We start from the raw sequence: 19,810 nt of genomic DNA on the forward strand, positions 1-19,810 counted from the left end.
TGTTAACCTATTCTTAGTAGACTTAAATTCTGGTTTATGTTCTTAGCTTCATTTCTTCATTCATCTTTTGATTTTAGGTAATAATAATTACCTATTTAGCTGATATTTGTGAATGAAAATAATGTCAAGTGTGAATGGGCCTGTTTCTAACCGTAAACCAGACTATCATCTTGGCTGGTTCCTTCAGAGTGTAGATACAGGAGATTTCAGCCTGGCCTTTTAAAGATACATCCACCCGGTCTTCCATGTTCACATCCACCACGGCCCATGCTGAAAACACATCAACACACATAGATTTGTCAATAGACCTAAACTTTATACTGTCAAATCTGTTGAGTAAAAGGGTCAACATTTCCTGGACAGATTTTGTGATGCCTAAGCCCCTTCATAATATCCTTTGAATGGAGTGACCCCTTAACAGGAAATATGGCATGGGGAAGACCACTTCTGATTGGACCGCACCACCCATGTTCCCATGTCAAATGCCCGATCTAGTGGGAGCAAAACACGTGAGGGAGAAGATATTATGAGTGGAATTCACTGAGCCCACCCATGTCCAAATTCATGTGTAGCATTCCCTCATGTCACATCTCAAGAGGAAGAAAGACTCGATTTATCAAGAGAATAAGTGACCTACTGTTTGCCAGAAATGAGCTGTTCTCTCCCTTAAAGCATCTTAAAGCTCTGTGAATCATGAGGAGGCTGAAACTATTCAAAAGTCTGATCACTACAAGACACGACAAAAACATCCATGCTGTTTATTTGTTCTGTGAGGAGAATAGTTTGCTAACACACGTCACAGAGAGGGTGTATAATCTAGATTCGCATTTCCAATTGATTTTGCACCAGTGTTCCTCAGTAACCTTTCAAATATATTGTAAATGGCCTTTTTGGACTCTATGTGGTCCTGTGGGCACTACAAGGGGATAATTGAGTATGAAGGATGCTTTCACATTACAGAAATCTGATTAGTTTCTCCCAACAAAGGCATTTCCTGTGCATTAGCGACATTAGCGTAAGGCTGACGCGCTTTGTTGTTGCCATCAAACATTCACCTTGTTCACGGAGTACAAAAGGTAGGACAGAGGTATCTATAATGCCTTGTTTCTGAAGAATTTTTCAAACAAAATTAAATAAAATGCTTTAGTTAGCATGCTAATGCTGTGCCTCACACTGATATTACCCTTGTTGAACAGGCAATTTATATATGTAGGTTTTAAGAAATTAATATTTTTATTTGGGATGCAATGAACAATAAGTGACAGTAAACTCTTTTGTAATGTTAGAAAAATTTCTGTATGCTGTTCTTTTGAACTTTCTATTCATCAAAGAACACTGAAAAACAATGTATCACGGTTGAGTTTCCACAAAAATATGAAGCAACATAACTATTTTCAATACTGATGATAATAAGAAATCTTTCCTGAGCAGCTAATTAGCATATTAGAATGATTTCTGAAGGATCATGTGACTCTGAAGACTGGAGTAATGATGCTGAAAATTCAGCTTTGCCATCACAGGAATAAATTACATTTTAAAATACATTCAAATAGAAAACAGTTATTTTAAATTGTAATAAAAGTTCACAATATTACTGTATTTTTTGATCAAATAAATGTCGCCTTAGTGAGTATACGATATTCTTTAAAAAAAAAAAAAAACGTTTGCAATTGTATTGTACATAAAATATTTCAAGATCCGCCTTTTCAGCTAAAAATCAAATCTGTAATCATCTTTAAACATAAACATCCAGAATTGGGAGTCATAATGACCCACTGCTCCGGGTGTGTGTTCACGGTGTGTGTGTGTTCACTGCTGTGTGTGTGCACGTTGGATGGGTTAAATGCAGAGCACAAATTCCGAGTATGGCTCACCATACTTGGCCGTATGTCACTTCACTTTCACTTTCACCAGTATTTCCTTTGATTGAACCTCACAGATTATTACAGTGATGAAATTAAACAGATAAGAAAAAATAACAGTGAACTCCAATATCTTGCCCAGCTAAGAAAGAACTGCAGGCAAATGAAAAGTCTGCCAAGATGCCATAGCAGCAACCATGCAGAACATCATAACAAGCTTCAATTATAGTTAAGAGTCTCAGACACACTCAGCATGTCACTCTTTTTAAGCATGGACAAGGTCTCAGACAAAAAAGAATGGCCAAAAAAGGAAGTGAGAGCTAATAATGTGCCCATGAGCCACTGTTGACAGTTTGGTGTCTCCACAGTCTGGAGTGCAGATAACCATTACACATAGGTTGCTCTGTGTCATCAGTCTATTGAGTAAGCTGCTAATATAGGTTCTCCTTTCAGAGCACCAGTACTGGACAAAACCTGGACGTCTGAACAATGAAGCCGCAGTTTTTGCCAGGGTTTCAAAAGTCTCAGAAGACTTTGAGCAGGAAGACACAACTCAAGGTTTACACATTTCCCAGTAAAGCTGTGAGACGTGTCTATGAGTCCCAGATGAACCCAATACTAAGCAGCTGTTCCGGCTTTTTAACCTCACACAAAGTTGACAACAAAAATAGCACATCCTGTGACTGCTGGAGGAGCAAAAGAGACTGAGTCTTAAATTAAAGAATGAATTTTTCCTCAGACAACAGAAATCACCCCATGAAATCCTGACTACACACTAAGAGAACAGCTGTCGCCAGGAAGTTACAGATGCAGGAACGCCTTAACACAATTACACAGGTGTGCGTTTGCATGCATGCAGATATGCATGGAAGATGCACACTATTTTGGTATTTTATGAGTTATATTTCATTGTTCAGGCTCTATTCCTTTACATTCAGATAGTCTTTGCCATCATCTAACACTCGATTAAAAATCATCTTCAAAAACTCTCCTGAGACCCAGACATAGAGGTCTGTACTCTGTAGACTAGAGGACATTATATTTTAGCAAATTTTTATTTTCATTAAATGCCTATTAAATGCAGACACTAGTGCAAAATGCAAAATATAAACATTTTCTAAAAATCCTTTCCAACATTATTCCCATATCCATTTTAGGGAGGACAAGTTATGTTAAAAAATAGCCTGGAACCTAAAAATTAACTGGTACATCGAATATAAAATTTATATATAATAGTGGTGTCAAACGATTAATCGCGATTAATCGCATCCAAAATAAAAGTTTTTGTTTACATAATATATGTGTGTGTACTGTACACGTATATATTTAAGAAACATATGTAATCTTTATATATTAAGTATATTTACTCTGTAATATAAATATGAATATATACATGTAAATACATGTAAATATTCTCTCTATCTCTCTCTCTCTCTCTCTCTCTCTCTCTATATATATATAGTTTCTTGTGTTCCAAACAGTGCAATTTTGTAAAAAATAAAAAAATAAAAACACTGAAATTTCCGAAACTTCTAATCTTTACTAAATCTTAAAAATTAATAGACATTTTTCATACTGTACAATATAATGCTATGATGCCTAAATTCATAGCATTTAAAACAACTGATTTGTTTTCTATTTTGACAAGATAATAAAACATTTGAATATTGCCCATTTATCAGTTATTGGTAAAATTCATAGTATCTTAAGAAATTAATATTTGATTACAATTTTAACAAAAATAGACACATGAAACAATATCAAAAATTGAGTACTGCATGGCTGAGGTTTTTATATATTTTTATAAATTACACAACACAACAATATTTTTTGGCTTATCAATTTTCTTGATATATGAATGTGACGCTTCTCTTTGTTCAACATATTTCAGTGCTATATGGGATATTTGAACTTGTCTGGCCTTTGTGACAATTCAACAGTCCAGCATGTATGAGAAGCACAAGCACACTTACACACTCAAACATGTCATATTGTAGTCTGAGCCGCTCATAATGAGCTCAAGTCTGCAATCTTATAGAAATCTCTATTATAATAGCCTTTGAGGCCAGCCAAGCACAACTGGGCCTAGAAACAGGAAATAAATGGTTGCTTTCTTCCCAAAGATTCCATTTTTAACATAGAAAATCCCCCCCAGGCTGGGGGTCTGACTCCATTCTCCAGATTCCATGATCCCTATGATCCTCACAACCCTCAGCTCCAGTACAACCATATAGGGGCCTATAAATGGTCATTGTTAATGCTGTTTATGGATAATGCACCTGTTTTTCAATTGTCTCCTGTGGATTCCAGATGTATGTCATGCTCCCATTCTTCTGAGTTGACTTTATTCATAAGCATACAAAAAAAATCTCACAGCTGCATAGTGAAACTGAAGTGCTGGAGCCACTCTATCAATCATCACATGCTTTATTTATAGGACGTTCCACAGAGTTACAGCATAAACAAACGCTGGCGGCCTACAGCAGCTCTGCAGTATAAGCTACCACATCCTCTGATGAATTTTGTTTTCTTCACAAATCACACAGATGTTTGTTTAATACCTAATGCTGCACAAGTTGTTTTATTAGGGTTGTTTATTTGGCCCTGCAGATTATCTAGTGCTAGCTGAGATTCTGCTGCCAAGGGAGATGACTTCTGTTATGGGACAACAGACAGGAGAATGACTGTGCTAACAGAGAATATTTCCTTGTACGTTACTTCATGGAGCAAATACAAGGGTTAGCTGACATGTCCTGCTTTATCCCATCTAAGAATAGATAAAACAGCAGTGTATCAGGTGTGATTGACACTATGAAAAGGTTCCATATCATGCCAGTGTGGTTACATGCAATGGCCCAAAGACACAGACATTCACTACTAAAAATACAGCACTTCAAAGTAGGCCGATGCAATTATAGCAACATATTATACTGATTAGCAACCATAGCAAAATACTGTTTCCATTGTACCCATTCAAATCAATTTTAATGTTAACAATTAAGTTTTAATCAAACAACATGTCTGATCAATTAAATTCATAGTATCTTAAGAAATTAATATTCGATTACAATTTTAGCAAAAATAGACACGTGAAACAAAATATCAAAAATTAAGTACTGCATGGCTGAGGTTTTTATATATTTTTATTAATTACGTTTTTAATTGAGTGATGTTCATTAAAAACATGTTTTACTGAATTGTATTATTATTATTATTACTATTATTATTACCATCATAACTGAAATTTAATTTCTGAAACTTTTAACAAAAATGGACAAAACAAAAAACTCAAATAAAGTTTTTTTTTTTCAAAGGGATTTTTATAAATTAAAACGTTTTTATAAATGGATAAATGGATAAAATAATCTCTTGATTGAGTGATGTTCCTTAAAATACGTTTTAAAGAACTGTTGTTGTTGTTATTATTAAATTTAATCCGTAAAACTTAAACAAATTAATATTTTATTCAAATGTTATCAAAATAAAATTACAAAAATAAAGTGCAGAGTTTTTACATATAATTTTGCTCTAAATTAAAACATTTCTATGAATGGATATGGATTGTAATTTTTTATAATTGAGTAACGTTCCTTAGAAATATGTTTTAATTCATTGTATTATTTTTATTATTATTATTAGCTACATTTATGACCCTAAAATGTGTTACTGGTTCATGCATAAAACAATACAATGGCAACTTTTAGGGAAAGTTTGTTGAGAAAGGTTTTTTTTTTTTTAACTATTATCCAAAAAAAAAAATGCACATTAGAAATAGTAAACCACCTTTCATTGTTCAATATTTGAAACACACTAATTCCAGTCTTAGGCGCTATTTTGAATGAGATACGCACTACTAGTTTAAATTCATGGGTCCAGCATTCAGGTTAGCCTAGCAAAACTGAGCTTATCTCTAGGACAACATTTAAAAGCAGTCTTTAAGCCTTTTATCATGTGCATGATAAAACATATATGCATCCTCACCAGTAACAGCAGGTGTGCTATGGAGATGAGTGGGACTCTCTATTAAAGCACAAACGGCAGGCACTTCTTCCTAGCTAATTACTGCCCAGACCTGAGGTTCAGAGTTTCTTTTAAAAGGCTTTAATGGGTTTAGAGTGGAGTTCCAATACTTCAGTCCAGGCTGCTGAATGACATGGACAGACTGTTGGAAGGCCTTCAGAAGAGCAGACTGAGCCAAATGTGATACAAAGCTTTTATTTTATCGCAAGATCTTTACAGCAGTTTTATGGCGGAGTTAAAGTAATGAGAACATAATCACTATTTATAAGCCCAAAATCTACAGTAAGTAAGCTGGAGCTGACGTGACCTTGCAAAACTGTACTGTCTGTGAGATGGACTGTTTTATTATTCCTCTCAAGTGGAGATAATACATATAAACGCAGCTGTTAAACTCCGTCTCACACTCCCAGGGTGTCACACACACCAGGCGACCTACAACATGGCACGTCAGCCTGTCGCCCCCCGCGACATCCTCCGAGATTTAAAAGGGTAAACGGTGCACATAGTTAGTCCTGTTTGGTTTACAACAAGCATCTGACTGAGCTCACAAACGCACACATAAAAACTCAACAATCATAACAAATGGACTTCATCTCTGGTGTGTATTAGCAATGATCTCTGTGGACTTTTTTCCCAAGAATCCTCCCATGAACCTCCACTTCCCTTCCGTCCCTTTTTCCCACGTCTCGGACAAATCATGCTAAAATAGCAGCAAAAATAGCTGCTGATTTCTGGGGTATGGGAACAAGCAGCAGGACATTATTTATGCTGCACTGATTGTGATGACTTGCCCTGAGAAGTATGGGATATGCGATGGAGATCTCTCATTGGTTAAGCAGATCTAAGCTCTAAAGATAGCCAGTAACCCGACGTGACGGAGCACCAGAGAGCGGCCCATTCCTTTTTTGGTGCATTAGAAAGTGGCATGATGCTGGGTTCTGCATCACAAGTCTCCAAGTGTGCCAAAGGAGCGGCATTTACCATGTGACACACAAGTATGCGGGATAGCTATTAAAGACACTGCATTCAAAGACAAAAAAAACGTTTGTTAAACGTTAAGTTAAACATCTTTTAATCTCCAGAAATGGAATGTTGTGATGACAGAAAAACTGGAAGTCTCATATTCTGGAGGCCAGAATTATCTAAACAGAAGATACACAGAGAGAACTGGTCTGACCGGGAGAAAACTCACAGAACCCTTGAGTTATAAAATACATCTGAATCAGCCTACTTAAAGGGATAGTTCACCCATTTACTCACCCTCAAGCCATAGGTGTATATGACTTTCTTTGTTCAGACATATACAATAGGACTTAAATTAAAAAAAATGTCCTGGCAAACATTATGGGAAAGTTACTTTTGAATGTTGTCTAAACCACCTGAAACTTGTATTCATATTTTTTAAAAGTTAGAGGAACAGTCAACAAAAATGTTTCAGTAAAACATTTCATAAACAATGTATTAATAATGTTTTTGTGCTAATGTTTTGAGAGCGTCATTATAACTGCACAAATGTCCTATTAACATTACTAGAAGAGAACCTTGCCAGAACATTAGCCAAAGTTACGGCAACCAAGGAGGCAACGGTGTCAACACAGGGCTTAAGAATAAATATGAGACGTGTGATATGAGAAAAACAGTAAATATCACTTGTGAACAGAATATTTTTATTTGTGTCATTTCAAGTTCAGCTGTAATGTGGTGACAATATTGTAGTGTATATATTTAAAATGCCAGCTTCCAAGAGTCATCCATTTTATTAAAAAAATATGCTGTTAAAACACAAACACATAATTCGAGATGTGGTGGAAATGACGCTGTGGTCGGAATTTTCATTACTTTCAGAAAAGAAATGACCTTCTGTTGATGGACACATTAAATAAACTAGCCAAAGTGTGGAAGGTTTTTCAAGAGAGATTATTTTCTAAAAGTCCACAGGGCCAAAAGTGCCAATAGTTGAAGAAACACCCATTATGTATATAAAATTGCTTTCAGAAACATTTTTGTATTTCCTAAGTGTGGTCTATTACCCACATTTGTCTAAACACAGAGACCTCAGTTTACTACTGGAGAGTCAAGTATTGGTGACCCATTGTAATGCAGTAGTGCAATATCAGAAGAAAAACTATGAGCTCTTGCCAAACCATCCTCAGTAGAAAAGCATAATGTCCATAAATTATAAATCATTGGCAGTTTGTCCCGAAAACTCATTACACTGTCACTAGATCTTTACAAACCTCTCAAAAAGAAGATGATCAGAGGGTTCATTACATCACTCTCTGAATCAGACACTGATTACATTTCAAGTTTTTCACATTTACATGCCAAGATAAATCTCAAGCAGTTCATTGATTCAAACAGCACATTTCTGTTGGCTCAAGACTGAGAGCTGTTGTGTCTGCCTAAGAAGGAGACATTCACACAGGCCGTGAAAGGCTTCTTAGATGTTTGTGATCAGCAGAGATGGGTGTTTCAGGAAACCCCATAAATTATTTAGTTGCATAAATGAAGGAAGAGAAGAAGCTGCCTTTCATTGTCAACATCAGCTCCCTGAGGAACATCTATCCCTGTTCTCTAGCTAATAGCTGAAGGGCTTCGAAAGCATGAGCCAATGACTGTTTACAACCTGCTTCACTTCATGCAAATGGATCCCTGCAAGCCTGTAAAAGGTCCCCGGGGGCTACATCAAGATAGAAGGAAGTCCACAATCAAAAACAGACATGAATGTAGTGTTTGAACTGAAGATTAGGAGTTTTTAACTTAAAAGGTTTGCATGTTTGCAGTGCATTTATTATTATAATGGCAAAAAAGTCTTTCTTAAAATTACAGTAACTATTCAAATCCTTTGAGCTACTTAAACCAGTAAACTCAAGTTTATAGCACTGCCCATGAAGACATTTCACCTGCTCTAACAAATTGTGTAACATGAGCTGGGGCAGAGACCACACAATGGCCCAAGTGGCATTTGCCCACCCAGAAAGACAGCTGACGAAATAATCTAACAGTTTAGAAATAAAAAGAACCTGCATTTTGTTGCACAAAAAAGAACCATAGCTCAGATGCAAGCATAATATCATTTGCTCAATTTTTAACAGTGATTAATCCAGTCTTCAATGTCACATGATCCTTCAGAAAATCATTCTGAAGCCAGCTGTGAATTTCAGAAAACACGTTAATGGTTTTAGGTCAAGGTGCCAGTGGATGAGGATTTGATATGTTGTGTAAAGAACCATCTAGAGGGATTTGTGGTGGTATGTATCGCTGGGGAAGACTTATACACTTATGGCAAAAGTCCAGAACGAAGAACCAGGGACACACAAGACTCTAGCTGGGGGAGCAGGGAAACAGTGAGGGAAGTCTCTGAGGAATGTCTGGCATCTTTGGCCATATGATGGCTGGGATAAGATGACCATTACGGAGCACCCTCTGTCCCACAAGCCAGACGCTCCACAATTCACGCTCTGTCATCAGCCACTAACCCCACAAGTGTCCGTTTCACTTGCAAGTGGGAAAGGAGGCACCATTCTACAGAGATTAGGCACGCCTGCACCAGATCAGGATATATGAAGGATTCACAATACAAAACTATTTCTCAGGTCATGAATCCTGAGCTGAGAACACGGAGGGGTCTTTGTGACAGAGGTTACGAGGTTGGGAGCCTCATAAATTACACTACTGTATCTGAAGAGCCCATTAAATGATTTGATAAATGCGGTTTTCTATTCAGTGTTGTTACATTTGCTATATGAAACATAAAATTTCCACATATCGAAGGGTTTGTCCATTTTAAAAAGTATAGACTTTAGTTATTAACATGATTGGCTACATGCTAATGCTAGTCAGTGGCTGCTATTAGGGCGAGGGACATCCTCATAGAGGATTTAATTACACAAAAATTGTGTAGTACAGGATGAGTCATCATTTTGGTCCATTTTCCGAGAAAAGAAAGTTTTTAAATTGTAATTGCTAAAAAAAAAATCATTTTGAATCAACTTTTAGGGGTCTGCTAGCATATAGATATGCTAATGGCCAGAGACTAAAAGCTACATAGCAATCACAGATGTTGGCAAAAAACAGTAGAATTTCTCATTATAACATCAAGCCACAGCATATAAATCAACACTTCTGACTTCTATTTGGCTTGCTATCAGAGACAGACAGGGGTCTGTTTCAAAAATCAGATCACATGGCTGAGCGCTTTAAGGTTGTGAGCTTTTCATGTGGGCATTATGAAGGTGTTTGAGCCTGAAGTCCTTCTTAGCTGTCTGCTTTTAAACCACTGCCATCTCCATTTCTTACTAATATGTTTATCCGTCTTGTGTCTAATCAAATAAAAACTTATTTCAAAAGAATTTCTGTCTTTCATCAAGATGATGTCAGAACTGCTGTGGCCATTAAAGCCGAAGTGTGTGATTTTTAAATGTTAAAACACTTTCTCCTACCCAGTTTAATGTGAGGCACAACTATAAGTAAGCCATTCATATAGGCTGATTTCCCAGAAGAGTGTGTAAACTGTGGCTTTAAACCATTGCTCTGATTGAGCGATCTGACAACGGTCAACTTCAGGCTCAACTAATGGTGTGAGTTGGTTCTTAGATTAAGAAACTGTTTATGAAAACAATGGCAAGGACATGACATGGTGTATTATTTCAGTAAATAATAATGATTTTCATTAATAATCAAGACTCAATTAATCTATCAATTTGTGATTTGTAACATATTTTCCCACCCATTTGTCAAAATATATAAAATGCTAAATGCATGAGAAATATGAATAACGCAAAATCAATATATATAAATCGGCAACTAGATACTCAGGAGGTCTATGGCTTGACTAAAAATAAGCCACAAAAAGTGGTTTGAAAAAAACTGCATAACAAAAAGAACAGTATGGTTTCTAGAAAGGTCCTCAGAGACCCCATTTTAGCATGTCGCACATCATTTGTACATATGAAAAGCCAATTCTAAAATGCATTGCAACGTGTTATAATTGTGGTTTATACAATTTTTTTCCATTCCATACTGATAAGTACTGACAAAAAGTTTCATCCATCCATTCATTCATCTTTCAAACCGCTTGTCCTATGTGGGTCTAGCTTAAATTTTGAGTAGAATCAAAATTGATCATTTTACCCAGTGTGTATTTTTATTCTTACTCGACTATCTACTGTTAGTTTAGCAACAGTGTAATGTCAAACTATGGAAACTAAAAGTAGGGTCTCTCAGACAGTGTTGCCTATGTAGGGCTTTCCAATTTGATCACTTGTTGGGTTCCTTACAAGGCAGCTCTCTAGGTTTCAATTCCTGATTCACTGCCATGTGATTATTTGTAATTAAATATCCAGTTGTGTGTGTTTCACATTTTAAGGGCTATTGTAAGACACTACCCCCATTCAGAGGACAATCACCCTCTGGCCTTACCATCCACAACTCATAATTTCCATCCCAATCTCCTGCACAAGATGATCCAGAGCTTTATTTTAAGAGCACATAAATGCTAAATAGTTTCAGAAAACCACAAAAATGAGGCCAATCGCAATGCCAATTTACTTAACTGCCACCATGCAGCCTTCATATTGAGCATTAAACCAAGGCTATTCAAATCTGGCTCCAAGCTTACAGTGATTCTCAGACAGCAAATTCAACAGAACATGATTTGCAAACATAAAAATAGTTTGGGCTCGGGATTTGTATGCTGACAAACTGATGTTCTGCAAAACTGCACTGCGGTTCTGTTTAAAATCATTCGGCCGTGCCCTGAAAATATTTAGATTTCTAAAGTATACGTTTTAAAATATTACTTGCCAATAAAATATTCTGAATGAACTCCAAACAAACTCAAGACTGATGTACAAGTACAATGACGAATCATGCCCTGCAGTACTACGCCACCCACAAGTGTCAAACCACCGACCTATGTGGCGTGAATTATTTGATTTCATCCCACATCTGCAAACATTATATTGATGTAACTTGATCCATTAACACAACTCAGATACATTTAAAATGACAAAACACGGCACTGTAACCCATTCATCGTGTAAGTCGAGCAAACAGAACAGCTGTAAACTCATTTTACCCACAGCACATAAGCATTCAGAGTCTTTTTATACTCATATACAGCATTATAATCATACATATTGCTGCACATTTAGTTTTACTTAAGCGGAAATTTGTAGTTCAGCATGATTTGTTCTTATTGAGTTAAAGTAGCCAGGGGCTGCAGCATGTTAGAAGCAGTTAGACTGTGGCACATAGCCAGAGCTGAGCAGAGTGCAGTTCCTCTGAGGCCTCGACGCAGCCTCCAGACCTCCAGAACAAGAGCCGCATTCAGGCCTTCTGAGTTCCCAGCGGGCAGGCCTGCAGGCCCAACCGACTTTTGTAAATTGAAGAGTTCTGTCTTCAGACAACAATACTGTTTCCTCAAACCATTATGCATCTCATGTCCCCAAAGTAAAGCAAATGTTCTGGGGGACAAATTAAACTGGGAATTATTTTTGGGTTGAATCCGGAGAAGAAGTTAAGTTTTTGTCTTTTTTTTGTCATTTGCTGTCATTCCAAACCCACTTGACTTTGTTTATCATGTCGTATCATGATTAATGGTTGGCTGTGAATACCATGAACTCGCATGGAAGACAGCAGCTTGGATATTCTGCTAAACTTCTCATTTTCCACAGAAGAAATTAAATCATATGAGTTCAAAACAACCTAAGGACATAATTTTAACATTTGTGTGAACTATCCCTTTAAGAAAGGTCTGCAGATGGAACAAGATGCTTCTTAAACCCTCCAATCTTTAAAATTGACAAACTGCTTTTTTTCTCAAAGTGTTTGTTGAAAGGGACGGTTAGTGTCTTCAGATTCAAAGACGGAAATGACAGAAGGTACCTGTCTTTCATCGGTCTTCAGTCGGGTTATCAATAATGCAAAGTTAGAGTGCGTTGAACTAAGACTGAGACTGCCTTTACATTCATTTTATGTTCATCATGCACTAAAATGTCTCATAGAATTTTAAATGATAAACCAGGATACACTGTTTATAACACAGCACACTAGAATGCACTTATATAATGATTTTATATATACCGTTTAAAAGACTGGGGTCAGTGAGAATTTATTTTATTTTATTTTTTTTTTTAAATAAATACTTTTATTTTGCAAGGATGCATTAAATTGGTGTGAAAGTAAAGTGAAAGATTTTATATTTTGAACTTTCTACTCATCAAAGAATCCTGAAAGAAAGTATCATGGTGTCCACAAAAATATTAAGCAGCACAACTGTTTCAACCTTGACAACACACAAAGATAAAAGACTGGAGCAATGGCAGCTGAAATTTCAGCTTTACCATCGCAGAATACACTAAACTTTAAAATATATTCAAATTAAAACTGCTATTTTAAATTGTAATTATATTTCAGAATATTACATTATTTACTGCATTTTTGATCATATAAATGCAGCCTTAGTGAGCATAAAACGCTTCTTTCAAAAACTGTAAATAAATAAATATCTTACAGTCCCCAAACTTTTGAACGCTAGTGTATGTTCTTTTTCACAAGAATTTTACTGTTTAATTATCCTTGAAAAACTGCAAAACTTCACAGATTTGTTGGTAATGAAGCAGTTCGCACCTTCATGTTGAAATCCAGGGCTAAAACTAGCCTGTTCAAAAGTTTACCTTCAGACAAACTGCTCAGCCCACATGTAACCTTCTCTTCCGCCAGGAAATATTTCAGTGCTGCCTCAAAGTTATCAAAAATTATATTTCTACATCTAATTTCACAGTTTTGGTTTGTTTGGTACTTTATAGGCTATTGCTAAATTCTCAAAACTACTAAAAAAAGAGGTGACAATTACAGTGGGACATTACATTGCTTCTCTGAAGATGTAAAAAATAATAATGAGAGCTATTCTCTAATAATCCATAATGAAAACTGTTCAATGATCTATTCATCGAAGTAGACAGTGATTGACGGTCTCTACTACAGGACTAACCTCTGCAGGTTATGTGATCCAGAGCTATGTATAATGAGTGTGACCGTTCATTATCAGCCACATTCCCAAAAGCTGACTTTACCAAATAGTATGTGCTGGTCATAAAAGGTAATATCACAGCCACTCACAGACAGACTCTGTGTTTGAGCAATCAGAGTGAATCATATGGCTCATTGCTGTAACCCAGCAGGAGAGCTGCTGTTGTGGGGGTGGGCCGGACTCGCAGTCTGAAACCTGAACTTAAGCACGTTCTGTGATTGTATAAATGCCAGGTGTGGGCAGCTGTTTGCTGGGACTCACGTGCAGAAGAGTGAAAGCAGTATGGGACTGTATCCAGAGGTCTGAAGTCAGGTTTGGTGACATTAAACAGCTTTAGCTGCACTGCAAACAAATCTCTTAATCAGTATTTTTGTCTTGTTTTTTAGTAAATATCCTTAAAACAAGATAAAGTTTGAAAGATAAGCTGCATAAATATTAAGATTTGTTTTATAGAATATAACTTGAATAAAGATTTTTTTCTTAGCACACTGGCAAATAGTTTTTTCTTCTTCTTCTAGTTATCTAGTTCTAGTTATTCTAGCTGATTTTGGGAAACAAACATACTGATCTGTATTTTTTATTATTATATTTGACATCCTGTATAACTGCTAATGATAATATTTAATTCTGGAAAATCCTTCACACACAGCTCATATGATGATATCCAAAACCCAACGATATCTGATTTCCTTGCTCATCATGCCATTAAGATTTACTTTGACAAATTTACTTTAACAAATACGTACACTTTTTTTTTGGAAATGACTAAGCTGCAAGGAATCAAACTGCAAGCTGCAAAAGAATTGTGGAGCCTCTTATCTCACTGGTCCCTTGAAGAGTTCAATACCATCTACCATCATTTGGAAAGAGTTTAAAGTCACAATTATCTTGATCTGCTCTCTCTCTCTCTCTCTCTCTCACTCACTCATTTGCACTCCCTCCCTCCGAAGCAGTTTTATGCTCTTTCTGGGAAATGAAAGTATTACATTAATTATCGTAAATACAAATTTCCTAATCGGAAATTGGAAATTGGTGAACGGCCTCTCAAGTCGTATTTACTAGGAAATTCTGAAATAATTTTGAAACCCGAGTTTTCGAGTTGGGTGGGTCATAAACTTTAAACATGGTGGAGGGAACAACCATTGCTGCTGTCAATACTGTTCTCACAACAACTACATCCCTTTGTCTTGTCGCTAAAGTATTGTATTTGTAGACTAGATATGAACGATCATCCGAAGCATATTGTATGTTTTATAAGCAGTGAAATAAGCATGTGTTTGGCCGAAATTCCAGAATTGTCAGCAAACTGCATGTATGTTTATATGGTTGTCAACCAATGGGATGCTACATTTTATTCTTTCCGACATTAAAGTATTTGAATACGACAAGCTCGTAATCACGATTTCATAAGTGGGAAATGGGACATTTCCGATAGCACGTGTAGGCAGCATAATGGTCAACACTTTTGCGAGCTGATAAGCACCATGCCTTTACAAAAACTTGGCAATGCTCTTGACAGAAGTACAGCAAGTACAACATTATGTAGGCGTATGTAGTTACATTTTGTGCCATTAATGTCACCAAAAATAAATACTATTTTTAAACAGATTACCTGGGTAACCTGGCTGCCATTGGTCAGACAAAGAGAGGGAATTCAACCTATGAATGGTTTACTAGTAGTTATTATAGATATTTAAACATAAAAATAACACTGAAAATAAATGACATCTCCTCATCAAAACAAAATAATTTCAAAATAATCGGAAAGCAACTTGTCAATGCAATAAAGACTTTTCCTCAAAACATGCCAAACTTCAGTTAATAGCAATAGTTTAACAAGGGTACAGGGCTTTTTCCGCTAGCAGAGATCTGGATACTGTCAGCCTAATCTCAACAATACTGCATTACCCAGACACATATTTATAAAACACTGATAGACACAGAATATCATACGCAGGAGCAGGATTCTTCTTCTGTTATAAGGACAGATATTTAGAGGATTGATATGGATAGAGCAAAAAAGCAATGCATATCCCAGCCATTATAAGCATGCAGATTATTCCTGGAAACAGTGTGGCAAAGAGGCCACGCTGGAGAAGCTCTAGGTCTGAGCAGAGACAGAGAGCAGTATGAAGGGGAAATGACTCTCAGTCGTGCACAGTGATTGAACACTAATGGACGGGATTGAGTGATCCATCACTCAAATAAACCACAGCTCAGACCCAGAATGCCTCTCATCAACAACAAACACTGCAGACTCACTGTACTGTAGCACACACTGAATGCAAGGCATGCAGGAATTATCACTCATGATTGGTTCTTGCACAAGGTTTGACTGTATGCTCATTCTGAAAAGGGAAAGTGACTTTAAGCCAAGAATCCAAGCACAAAAAGCTCAGAGGGTGCGGTCATATCTGAAGTGGTCATTCCTATGCCACAGTTTACATTTCAGCTTCACAGACTGTGAAACAAATAAAATAATGCTCTAAAGACTGCCTCGAAAAATCAGTTTGGAACAAACAAACAGTGTGGAGTGAATTACATGGTTAATCACCAAAATTAATAAACAACATGGGGACATGAAACATCGATTTGAGCTAAAATTATTATATAATCTTAATTGGTTTGAATGAGAAAAGAGATGCGAGTAATACAAGAGATACGAAAGTAATGCCAGTTTCAGTTACCTGGATAAATGGATAACATTGCCATGGGTCAAAGTGAAGAGCGTGACGAGCCAATCAGAATCAAGTTTCTTTTGAACTTTCATCAAAAAATCTTTCTAAATATTTCACAGTTTTCAAAAACAGCACAACTCTTTTCAACATTGATTGGAATAAGAAATGTTTTTGTGCTCTTAGTGTAGATTCTGTTTCACAATTTCATATTTTATATAAAACGAAAAACATATACTAAGAAGAAACTTGTTTCTTGCAACAAGTCTCATGTTGACTAGTACTTTTACTACCACCAGCATAAATAAATGCATCTGTTTCAATCTCAAGAGATTTAACAGATAACAACAGTTGAAACATATTCTAACTCTAATTCCACAGCTGTTTTACATAAATGAGTAAGCTACTTTAATAGGCTACACTTTAAAGACTATGTCAACAGTAGCACTGCTGCATGCTTTAAAGATGCTTACTTCGTTATATGCATTTACATACAAAGACCTTTACTGTTTCACTACATGCCTTTGTAAGAGTAAACATACATCATCTTTGACATAATCCTGAGATAGAAAATGGCCTTTAACCCTTAATTAGTTGGTGTCCAGAAAGGCACTTTGTTTCTTTTATCATCTAAAATGCTGAGATCCAAGTGTTGTAAGTCTTTCAATGACTCAGAGAGGGTCTTCATACCATGCACATAAAAGCGGCTCCACTCACAGAAGCTTTGTTCACTGCGTGTACTTCACACAGGTCATGTTCAAACCCACAAAATCTGACACAGTAAAACAAGACAGCTGCAAAACCCTAACACACACCACATATGAGAACGTGTTCATACAAAGTAGTCACTAATCCCTTTGCAAATGTGACCATGGGGAAGGAGAACAATATTGCTAAAAAAAACAACAACACTCATAAAGGCTGCATTAATTGTTGCCTATTAAACATCTCTGAATATATATTCTATTTTATCTCATGCATTATCTTTTTTGCTCAGTGATGGATTTAGCCAATTTGTAGTAACTCTAAAATGGCCCTAACTATGGGATAGACATCCAGAATGTTCTGAACTGGAAAAAGTGTTTTAGTGCATTCCAGAGTCTATTTTTGGTATTTGGTAAAGGTTTTTGGTATATACTCAAAAAGACACTAAAACCCTAAGTTCTGTGAGCGGTAAAATAAAGCACCTGTATGATTAGAGCACTTTGTGACTCATATTCTCAGAAAAGCAGAAGGATGTACTGAGCTACTACAGATTAGGTCAGACTCAGAACTAGAAAGGTGTTAAAGGAGACGGAAAAAAGCAGGGGGCTGAAACAGGAGGTCAGTACAATAAGGAAAAGCATGGTCAATGGAAGAGGGGATAATTGCGCAAAAGAATAAGGAAAAATGAAGAAACAGTGAGGAAGTTCAGCACAGATGTGGAGATTAAAGGGTGAATGGAAACAATGTCTGACTATGAACTCGCACGTCAGTTAACAGATGCTTCTGAACAAAGAAAATGCCATTGGTGAGGATGCAGTTCCTTCCTTGTCGATCCTCATGTCTAATTATACATTAATGTGCTAAAGTAGTAGGCCACTCCATCATATATTCAACATGACACATCTGCAAGTTATGATCCAGTGCTTCGTTACAAAATTAGATCACCTCGTGGTAAACAGTCTTAAAAAACACTAATGTTATCTAACCACGGTCCCGTGGTCTGTGAAGAGAAAGATATAAACCTGCTACTGTGTCCTCAACACAACTCCTTTCAGTGTTCTGACTGAAGCTCCTCCAGTTATGAACATCTCCTGACAATGAACATAAGCACACAGCAGGCTCCTTCGATTATACATAATGCTACTACAATAATGTTGTTTTACACTGAAAAACATTTGATGCTGAAACAGTTTTCACTCAAAAATTGCTAGTACATTTTACAAATAATTCCAAAGTATTAGCAAGCAACACATTAAATAAACATGAAGATTTGAAGCAGAAAAACTGAAATAGCATTTTGTTGTAAAACGTACTCCAAAAATCTTTTTTACAACTATTTTTACAGTGTTTATAATACTGTTTTTGTCTGTGTCTACTAAATTAAAGATTTTTTTTTTAAATTACAGAATTATGAAAGTGTCAAAATGTTCCAAAAATAGTTTATTTAAAATTAATTAATTATTAAAATTAATTCAAAATTAATAAATAAATTAAATAAAGTGACTTTTAAAGATTAAAATTAAATTTAAGGTACTGAATCGAGATCACTAAAGACTACTTAGAAATATCTGAAAGCACAATTCTTTTCACTTTCTTTTAATGTCATTCTGCATGTGGGGTGTTGGCTTTTACGTTGAAATGTAGCCTACTTGAATACTTTCTTGTGATTTGTTTACAAAAGAAATTATCCTATAACCTTTTAATGATCTGAAGAAGTGAATTTGCTTTAAAAACATTAGAATTAATTACAATCATACTAAGCACACTATTTGAAGAGTTGAGCTTTGTATCACCCCACATGCAGCATGAATTGTGTTCAGCCCTTATAATGAAAATGCATTACATCTACAACGTTCTCATTAATTTCTTATGAATGAGGAAAGCATCTCGCACTTTTGCACAAGAATGAATGTCACAGTTTATATCACACTATTCCTGGCATAAACTTTCCCGTTGACTAATGTACCTGATTCTGTCACGCTCAATTGAAACTTTGACTTACTTTTGCACGTGAGGACGCTCAGTCCCGCGATCAAGAGCGCGATATAACGGAGGGTCATGTCTCCCTGATCCGAGATTTGATGCGACGAGATTGAGTGCGCCGGAGAGCTGAAGTCTCCTGTAGATCATCAGAGGGCAGATGTTTGCACTGAGCGCGTCTGAAGTGCGGAGAGATGAGAGGGCGGGACCTAGTGGGCTGCGCCCTGTATGCCACACGGTCTGCTACTGCACATGAAACGCGGTATTTAGCTCAAATACTCACGAACATTTTTAAAGTGAACATATTATTATCATATCAGCATTATACAAGTGTATTGCTGGAAACTACTTAGGCATAAAGTTTGTGAACCCTTAAGAAATGTCTGCATATAAATTTCACATCAGCCTGAAGAAATTTGCCCCATTCATTTTCAAACACCGCTTCAATTCAGCGATGTTGTCAGGCTTCCCTGCATAAACTTCTTCGTTCAAGTTCTTCCATAACATTTTTGTTGGGTTAAGGTCGGGTTTCA

The 19,810-nt window shown here is 36.4% G+C and overlaps 1 protein-coding gene across 4 annotated transcripts in view; it reads right to left on the minus strand.

The window, feature by feature from the left end:
• The window catches only part of mcamb (melanoma cell adhesion molecule b), a 35,034-nt gene extending 15,556 nt beyond the window's left edge, over nucleotides 1-19,478 (minus strand). For 2 of the 4 annotated variants that reach the window (XM_058744484.1, XM_058744483.1), the window contains exons 1-2: nucleotides 19,300-19,476; nucleotides 152-270 (exon numbers count right to left, since the gene is read on the minus strand). In XM_058744484.1, the coding sequence (XP_058600467.1) occupies nucleotides 152-270; nucleotides 19,300-19,357 (177 nt within the window). In that variant the 5' untranslated portion in view covers nucleotides 19,358-19,476. Of the gene's footprint in view, nucleotides 1-151; nucleotides 271-19,299 lie in introns of all 4 variants that reach the window. The other 2 variants (XM_058744482.1, XM_058744485.1) reach the window with 2 other exon arrangements.
• Nucleotides 19,479-19,810: the final 332 nt, after the last annotated feature.

This window comes from Onychostoma macrolepis, chromosome 15 (assembly GCF_012432095.1).
Source record: "Onychostoma macrolepis isolate SWU-2019 chromosome 15, ASM1243209v1, whole genome shotgun sequence".
Lineage (NCBI taxonomy): Eukaryota > Metazoa > Chordata > Actinopteri > Cypriniformes > Cyprinidae > Onychostoma > Onychostoma macrolepis.